General features: G+C 31.9%; 1 protein-coding gene across 1 annotated transcript; it reads right to left on the bottom strand.

The window, feature by feature from the left end:
- Positions 1-6,694: 6,694 nt before the first annotated feature.
- LOC119663955 (14-3-3-like protein) lies at positions 6,695-8,018 on the bottom strand. The gene is made up of 2 exons (XM_038073543.1): positions 7,122-8,018; positions 6,695-7,021 (listed from the first exon to the last, which is right to left on the bottom strand). Exons 1-2 carry the CDS (start codon positions 7,881-7,883, stop codon positions 7,004-7,006), a joined length of 780 nt encoding a protein of 259 aa, XP_037929471.1. The 5' UTR covers positions 7,884-8,018; the 3' UTR covers positions 6,695-7,003.
- Between the last annotated feature and the right edge of the window lie 1,943 nt (positions 8,019-9,961).

Below are 9,961 nucleotides of genomic sequence, written 5' to 3' on the forward strand. Positions count from 1 at the left end.
GATATTGCTACTAAATCCGATTTAGAGGCTGTCAACACAAATATAATCAGCCTTAATCATATAGTCGAAAAGCTTTCAGAAGAAAATAAAACTTTAAAAGAAAAAATAATTAAATTGGAGCATGAAAAACAAACCGACCACGATGAGCTGATGCGGCTAATTGACGCCAATAAGGAGAAAAACCTAATTTTCAAAGGCCTAACAGTTCAGCTGCCACCCAAGGAAGCTGTCACAAAACTATGTGAAGAAACTCTTGGCATAAACATTGTAGTCCGTAAAGCTAGAGTCATATCACAGCGGGAAAATAAAATCAACGTCTTGGCAGAGATGACGTCAGAAGAATCGATTGGCCTAGTTTTCCAAAACATACACAAACTTGCAAACTCTACGATTAGAATTGAAAAAGACCTGAACAAAGACAGACAACGGCATAGAAAAGCTCTTCTTTTAATAAGGAAACAAATTCTCTCGATAGATCGTTCGCATAAGGTACTCGTTCGAGATGATAGAATACGCATTGGAAACAAGTGGTGCAAATGGAACAAAAATGGAATCCTAAAGTGTGGCAATGAAGAGGCAACTACTACTCTCAAATTTATGTATGGAAGCAAACTTGAAAACCTTAATCTTAACTTATTAAGCATCATGAATGAGATAGATCAAAACAACCATATGGCAAAAAACTAAAGAACGAATACAACACATTAACAACAACTACAGAGGAAGCTCCATCAACATCATGGAATACAGAATCTACATACAATCTTTTTAAGCTTCAAATAACTTTTTGGAATGTACACGGTATTGCAAATCTTTTTAACGAACCAAAAATTGCTGACTCGCAGATCATATCTATCTATGAAACCTGGTCAACAACACCTTTCAATACTAGCCTTAGTCCTTGGTGCAACTATGATGCACTGACAGTCTCAGCAACAAGGGAAAAGTCCACTGGTAGAGCTAGTGGTGGTATTGTATCTCTAGTTAAAAAAAATTTAGCAAAAAGTTGCGAAATAAGCAAAACAAATTTGTGGATTTTCAACTTTTATTGTATTAATAATTTTAATTTTATTTTAGGTTCATTGTACATTAAACCACATTATGATATAAATATTGCTTTAGAATTGCTTCAACCATTAATCGATGAAATAATTAAAAAATATGCAGGGATCCCTTTAATAATAGGTGGTGACTTCAACGCTAGAGTGGGTGAAGAGGGTGCTCAAGAATTCTTATCTGAAATTAGTTCTATTTTCATATCTAAAAGAAGATCTCTTGATTCAATCTTGAATACGCGTGGTAAAAATATATTAGAATTTATAGAAAATAATGGCTTTATTTTGCTTAACGGTTGCACAGACGGTGACATCCCAGCAAGTTTTACATTTTCAAACAAAAATGGAAACAGTACTATTGATTTAATTTTGGTCAACGTCGCTGCAATCCCATTTATAAAAAGCCTAGAAATACAAGCGCTTGCTTCTGGCTCAGACCATTTCCCGGTAATCCTAAAACTTGAATTACCTATCGGCACTAGTAATATAAATTGTATAAATGTAACTTCTTGTAAGCAAACCAGATTAAAATGGGATACAAAAAAGTTTGACATTTTTACAATGCACATGAACCGTTGTCTTGAATCATTAAACATGAATCATCACTTCTGTTCTTTATCCATTGACCAACAAAGTGATCTAATCATATCCTCCATACAAAAATCAGCTCAAGCATCAGAAATGGTAATTACAAAATCCTTTATGCCTCCTTATTATACTTCTCAGCCATGGTTTGACTCAGAGCTACGGGCCTCAAAGAAAAATCTAAATCATGCCCTAAAACAGTGCAAGCGTCAAAGCTTTTCACCTGAAACCAAAACGGTATACATTGTTTTAAAAGCAAATTACAAAAAAATGCTGTCTGAAAAAAGAGCGGAATATGAAATTAAGGTCAAAATAAGTTCTTTAATGTAAAAAGTTCGAAAGACTTTTGGAATCTTATTAAATCGTACAATCGAAAACCTTTTGTCAACAACCCCATACCAAATTCTGTTTGGAAATTCTTCTACGAACAAATTTATCCACCTCGTCCTACCATTGAACATATACTGTCTGAAAACTTTATCGAAGCGCTGGATTCGGAAATAACAATAATTGAAATAAAAACAGCAATAAATAAAATCAAAATCAATAAGGCTCCAGGCGAAGATACGATTACGGCAGAGTTCTTTAAGAATTTATCTAGTCAATGGATTTATATCCTACAGTCTGTATTCAATAACATTCTCTTAACTGGAAGCACACCAGCTTCTTGGTCACGATCCGTACTTGTTATGTTACACAAAAAAGGTGATATAAACTCACCCGAAAACTATAGAGGCATTGCTCTATGCAATATTATCTTAAAAATTTTTACCCATATTCTGCATGATCGCCTCTTGCCATGGGCGGAACAACACAATAAAATTCCTGAGTCGCAAAATGGGTTTAGAAAAAAAAGATCATGAACTGATAATATTTTTACTCTTCAAACAACAATTCAATTACATCTACGTCTAAAAAGTAACTCTGCTTACGGACTTTTTATTGATTTCAAAAGGGCATTTGATTCTATTGACCAGATGCTGCTCTGGCAAAAACTTCATTCGCAAGGTATAAGTTCGCGCCTAATTAAAATTCTCCAATCTATTTACGACAAGGCTTTCTTCGTGATCAAACTTCAACAAAAAGACTCCGATCCTATCTCTGTTACTGAAGGCGTTCTCCAAGGAGAAATTCTCAGTCCTCTCCTTTTCATATTGTTTATTGCTGATCTTGAGAAAGAACTAAGGAATGCAAATATTGAAGGGATCAATATTAATGGTCTACACGATATTTTGATGCTGCTTTTTGCAGATGACGCCGTTGTTCTAGCCAGGTCCCCTATTATTTTACGAAAAATTCTATTAGCACTTGAAAGCTACTGCGAAAAAAACAAACTTGTTGTAAACACGGAAAAAACCCAAATTGTCCACTTTAGAAGAGGGGGAAGGCCAATAGCAGAAAATTTCTTTTACAAATGTCAAAAAATTTCTGTCGTGAAGTCCTACACATACTTAGGAGTAAATTTCTCAAGCTCCACATTAGGCAAATGTGCAGCAGAAACTGCCATAAGAAAAGGGAAAATGGCGCTCGGTACGGCAATACAAACTATAAGTAAATTTAAATCTGATTCTTGGGAAGGTCGGGCTAAACTTTTCGACTGTACTGTATCCGTAACACTTTTATATGCATCAGAAGTGTGGGGTCTACGTTACTGTGAATCACTAGAAATCGTTCAATCAACGTACTACAAACGTTTGTTAGCACTCCCCCAAGCTACGAACAATGCAGAACTTAGACTTGAACTAGGCCTTGTAAAAATCTCATATAGAGTTTTCAAACGCGCAATCGATTTCATTATACGAATTCTCCAAATGGACCAATCAAGATATCCCAAACAATGTCTCCTTCGTCTCATTTACCTACACGTAAATAATTCTTCTACAAGTGAATTTAATTGGGTTACACAATTTAATGAGTTTCTTAAAGTTGTAAATATGACAAACTTGTGGAAAACACCGACTGCAGCAACTTGGATTGATAACCGAACTACGGCCCTTGAACGCTATCATAGATATCTTAAATTCAAAGACATTCTAAAATCCGCCAACTCACAATCCATGAATTGCAATTTATTAAGAGCCCTGGATGACAAACCTGCCTGCTACCTCTTTGACCGTAAGCAATTTTTTATGGCAAAGGTTATCGCCCAATTGCGGTTGTCATCAACTCACTGCACTCGTTTTTGTATTAACGGGCAAATTCATAGACTCGAAATCAACAACCTTTGTACACTTTGTAATTTAAAAACTGAAGAAACGTTGAATCACTTTATGTTTGAGTGCTCTATTTACTCCTCAGTAAGAGATCACCATCTTAGTTTCTTACTTACAGTCTTTAGAGACAATAAATCTCTCATTTTCAACTGCATTGATCCGCAATCATCTAAAGCAATATTCACATATATAGTAAATAGTCTTAAAATCAGATCATTTATTATAAACGAATAAGATTTTGCAAAATTACAATTATTTCCCTACTATTTATTTAACTTAACCTTTTTTTTGTTTTTATCTAATATTTTTATTAAATCTAATTAGTAATATTTTTAATTTAAATTAAAAATAAGTATACATCAAACCTCCTTCTGTTACAACTATAAGTTCAGAAGCAGAAGTAAATAAATGTTGAATTGAATTGAAATATATTAAGACAATTTAGTTATGTTACTTACAAAAATATAATCTCCAATAGATACAATACATAACTCCCCAAATGTAAATAGTTCGAAATCGCTCGTTGAGCTGGGTAGAGCACATACTATTAAATAATTGGTTGCTTTTAATACATATCTACACATATCAAAACATATTTTTGTTTCAGATATATCACGTCAAGTATTCTTTAAATTCGCAAAAATAGCTATTACAAAATCTCTATAGAGGTAAAACTTCACCTGGTATAGTTAGGGATCAATAGTTTCAATAGTTTCAGTGGCTTACCGTTAGGCAGACTAATATAACCTAACCTTGTGAACCATGTTTACCAGATATATTTACAGCCTGTTATAGTGTGTTATAGTCTGTTATAAATAAAAAGACATATATAGTTTTTTTCTAGCCAGCACACTAGAATCTCACAGTTTTGATATAGGCTGTGGTTTCTAAAATGACTTATTTATTAGAGCATTGGCTAGCGTTGGGTTTGAACGATTGCTATCGCTGGACCCGTTACTGATTTTTATTAAAAAAAAACATTATCATTATTATTTAGTTTGAATTGTATAATTAAAAATAATTCAATAAATTCGTCAACAGATTTCTTCGATGTATTCTCAAGATGTAGTGGCTAAATATCATTAGTATTTCCGACTTATATTGACACCAATGGTCAATTGCGTAAAACCACGAAAACGGCAGTGACTAGGTCAAACATTGCAAAAGGACGCCACGGAAATTTGTCTACAACCTCTTGATTAGATTCCCCAAGGCAGCCGCAAGAGGAGACATCCTAAAAACATGTGAAGGAAAATGTGGAGGAGCTGAAGATGGAAGTGTTTTATTGAATTCTTGTATCCAGTGAGGGATATAAGGGATACCAGAATTGATGATGGTGATGATATTATTAAGAAAACTTTTTTTGAGAAGTAAAAAGTCAACTTCGACTGGGTAATATATGGAAGCCGTGTTGAAATAAGTCCAAAAATTTATTAACTTAAAATTAGTTGCAGTTCAATTGGGTCATTCCATAGTATTCCATTTTGTTAAAACATTTGTATGTAGTTCCTTAAATTATCAGGGGACCTTTATAGCAAACTATGCCATTGAGTATTAACTTTAATGAATTTTTTTTTTAAATATCGTTTATTTTCCTTACATCATGCGATATTAACTTATCAATAACTAACAAAATCAGTGATGAGATTTATATTTTTATGTATTTTTCATTTCTGGTTAAGTTTAAATGTTTTGATTTAATTATTCTTGAGCATAATTTAGAGCAAGTTTAGTTGTTGGTTCATATTTAAATTTAAGACACTAGAACATTGTGTTCAAAGGAATTACTTTTCCATTGTCTTTGTCGGCCAAGGACTACTGCTGTTTTACAAACTGAAATAATTTTGTTCAAATAATTTTTCGGTTTGTCGTCTACATCTTCCAGGATTTTCAAAATTTATTGCAATAATATCTTGCTTCCGACACAAGTGCATGCTTCGTTCCATTCTGTATTATATTTCATTATTTGCTTATTTTTATTTAAAAAACTTTTAAGTCTTTAATTGTTGAAGTTTCAGTACTGCATTGCAGGATTAAGTCCCTAATGCAGTACACGAATGTAAAGATGATAATGACGATGGTGTAAACAATTTGTGTTTATTTGCACAAATGCCGTGTTCACAACTTTTGAATTAAAATATCATTTTTGTGGACATTTTTGTTTTCTTTGGTCAAATAAATTCGTTTGGTACACATGTGTCCAGTTTCGAAAAAATCATCACTACCCGCACAACGACCACATAAATTACGAAATTCAGATTTTGATTTCATTTACAGAGGATTTGCAATAATAGTTGCAGACTTTATTAACTAAAACTTTAAACTCTTGAAAAAAAAAACCAACTCCATGTATAAATTATTCTAATTCTACTTTGTTTAATATTGGGTAAATAGATAGCAAATACAACATTTTTCACAGCCAGAGTACAATGACACTAAGTTTGGAAAAACTTCTTCAATATATTAATGTTATATACAAAGTATCTGCGGTTTTTTGTCCCTAGATGGTGTTAGTACCCAGATATCTGCCAACAATAACGAACTGGCAACATCGGCAGTTCAAACGAACTCGTGTCCAAAAGTTACTTCGCCGGTCGGATAAATAATTACAATGGTTTCTTAAGTAAATTTATAACTGAATCAGTATTGGGACTTAAATCACAACTGTGAGATCGGATCTAAGAGAACAATAATCAATAAACAATACCACGAGCACCGGAAATATGTTATTAATATAACAATACTTACACTTATCGGTTTTTCTTATTTTAAACAAATTATTTTTTATTATAGAATTTTATTATTGTTAAATTATAAAGAGTCACTATTTAATGATGCACTTACGATATTTCGGCATAAACTGTAGTGCTTAGGTGGTGTAAACGCTGAATATATAAATTTTATGGAGTTGACCAATCCTGAGCATGTATGTATTTTTTAATTCTGCTTCGAGCTTCATAGCGTCAACAAATCTTTTCTCTGGACTATAATATATCACAATGTCTTTTCTTCCACTGCATACATTTTTTCAGTTAATAATTCATCCAATGAAGATAAGAAGTTAATCTATTTTTTACTTTATTGACTCCAGTTAATCATTTCTGCGAAAGCTTTGGCATGTGCTGATCATTGTGATATCGGGCGAGATGTCTAAGTTTTTTTCTTTAACTATATTATAATGTCGTGGAGATGATAACAAAATATTTACATTTTTGGAAAGCTTTTAAAAATGGATAAGTGATGCAAAATGAAACTACAAGGGACTTACTGCAGCAGATTTGCCATCAGCGCTTTTTTCTTGTTCTTCGGAAGCATCTTCCCATAACAACAAATTAAAAAGTAAAAGCTGAAGAATTGCCACCGCGTCCTTGGTTTGTGTATCGTCGCCTTGTTTGTTTATCTCTTCAAGTGCTTTATCATGTGCTTTTTTCGCAATGCAACAGGCGTATTCGTGATTTTGTAGAAAGTCGTGTTCGAACAGAGAGTGGTTAATCATCAAAGCCAGTCGGATTGGATTAGTAATTGTCAATTTCTTCGAAGCTAATTTTTGAGCAGATGAATATGAGCAATAAGCGTTCTGTTTAGATAATTCAAGGTTCGTGCCCTTTTCAAATTCCATTAAGTAGCGATGAAAGTCACCTTTCAACTTTAAACAAATAACTTTCGCTTCTTCTGTGACGGCATTTGGTAATAATTTTGTGTCCAATAATCTAAGTATTTCCAGGCAGTGTAAACGAATTTCGGTCTTAATTTGATTACATAGACTTTCCGCTTTTTTAATATTACCAATATTACCTAGCTGTTTCTCACCGTTAAGTAATTTTTTAGCTTTATTCAAGGAATTACGGCGCTTATTAATAACGGATTTATATGCCAAAGACAGCCAGTAAAGTTCATCATTACTAAATTCTGGATCACAACCTATCAAATTTTTAACAGCTACTATCATTTCATCATAGTTTTTGTTTTGATCGGATTTCACTATTCTATTCACGAGCATATTTCTTAAGTCAATATCGTAGAAATCCATTGCTAATCGCTTTTAGAAAGGTACCAACAAAGAAAAATTCCAATGACATAATCCAAGAATCAAATATCAAATAAGTCTTCAGCCAACGTTTTTTCAATTATTTCTCAATCAATTTTAAATTTTGAATTTATACCAATGTTGTGAATAAAATTTGGAAGAAAAATATTGCCATTACATTATAAATAAACACATTGATACATTATAAATTTATATTAATTTAGTTTTTTAATCAAAGAAAAAAAAATTCTTTTTTGAATTATAATGCAATGACAGCTGATGGTGATGCCATAAATTTTTTTTGTTCAAATCATGTGTTAACTACAAAAACTATAAGTGGGTGTGTTCTTTTGACATGAATGCTCCAACAGAACCACTTTTGATGTTTAAGAATAACTTGGAATCACTGCCTAAACCAGTAAATACATGACAAGTAAAAAAATTTCAAACAAAGTTACGATTGAATATAAAAAAAAGCTTTTTATATAAATATACATATATAGAGAATACTAGATCGTACATATATAGAGAATACGAGATCGTACATATATAGAGAATACGAGATCGTACATATATAGAGAATACGAGATCGTACATATATAGAGAATACGAGATAATTTTCATACTTCTAACATCACTAGTTAATGCTAAATGAGCAGTATTTAACACTGTCTTATTTTTCTTCCAATTGTCTTTTTGCTTTAAGAAATTTGAAGATATTTAAATTTACTCATTAATACTCGCAACGGTTGTAAATAATAAATAGCTTACTAGAGTTTTCCATTTTCTTCCAAAAATCATTCACAATGGATCAGTTTTAAAATTTAGCAGTGCGAGACACTTATTTGTTTATCACATTCTGAAAAGTGGGCTCATTTTTGGGAATTTTGTTCTTCATTTGGCTGTTAATTTTTAAGCGATATATATTGTATTGGAACATTCATGTCAAAAGAATACACCTTATCTATATGAGTTAATTTTTATGGAAGCAGTTTGTGTAGTCAATCATCCTCTTTAGCAGCTTTATAGAACATGGTCACTGTCACATTAGGCACTCGTTCATTTATAGGCCTACTCTTTTGCAAGCATAACGGAAAAAACTGCTTACTTAAAAAAAAAACATATGACACAACAACACTGCTGGCTTATTTAGTCTAACCTTTTTCAAATTGATTAACTAATAAGCAGCTCAAATCACATGGTTGCCATGACTGAAAATTTGTCTATTGTGAATGATTTTTGGAAGTACACACGAAATTTTCAGTTAAATGTTGCCAACGATTAATTTCGTTAATTATTCGTATTTAGTGTCGTCATTGTTCATAACAAATACGTTATTTTTTCATGAAAAATTATATTTTATTCACAATCATGTAAAAAAAATTTCATCAATAATTACAAAGAATTATTATTCATTACCGAAATTTAAACTTTAAATTTTATTACGTGTTTTGCACATATAAGCCGAAAAAAATCTCCATTTAGAGTTGCCATAGAAAGTAGTGCTTATTTTATTTGTTCTTTTGCGGCATGCTAACAAAGGAAAAGGCTTATATAAATCAACAATCCTCCTGGCTAATTTAGTTTAGTTTATTTGAAACCGCATATCTAATAAGCAGGTTAAATTGCATGATTGTCAAGACTTATACCATGTTTCCGTTACTTAGTAAGTAAGTTACTTAAGTAACTCTACGATTTTGCCGTTTCCATTCACATAAGTTACTCATTGCGTATGAAACAGCTTATGTGTGTCAGAAAGTTTTTTGACAGTTCTAAGAGCGCTTCCGTTAGCTTAAGTAAATTTCACTCAATAATATATCACACAACAAATTAATTATATTACTAATATATAAAATCATTTTTATATATAAATTTTATAAATGTTTGCAAAACAATTAATAAAATCAAAGATTTTGTTTAAATACTTACTTTCTTAGTGCGTTTGTTTACACCTCAGGTGATGTTTGTTTATATATTACATATAAATCAAATGACAAATAATTTCCTTGTCGGAAATTTAGCGTTGCATTCGATATTTTTAATCTAATTTTCCTTACATTATATGTAAGTAAAGCTGAGAT

The sequence above is a fragment of the Teleopsis dalmanni genome, unplaced genomic scaffold (genome assembly GCF_002237135.1).
Source record: "Teleopsis dalmanni isolate 2A unplaced genomic scaffold, ASM223713v2 unscaffolded_contig_1172, whole genome shotgun sequence".
Lineage (NCBI taxonomy): Eukaryota > Metazoa > Arthropoda > Insecta > Diptera > Diopsidae > Teleopsis > Teleopsis dalmanni.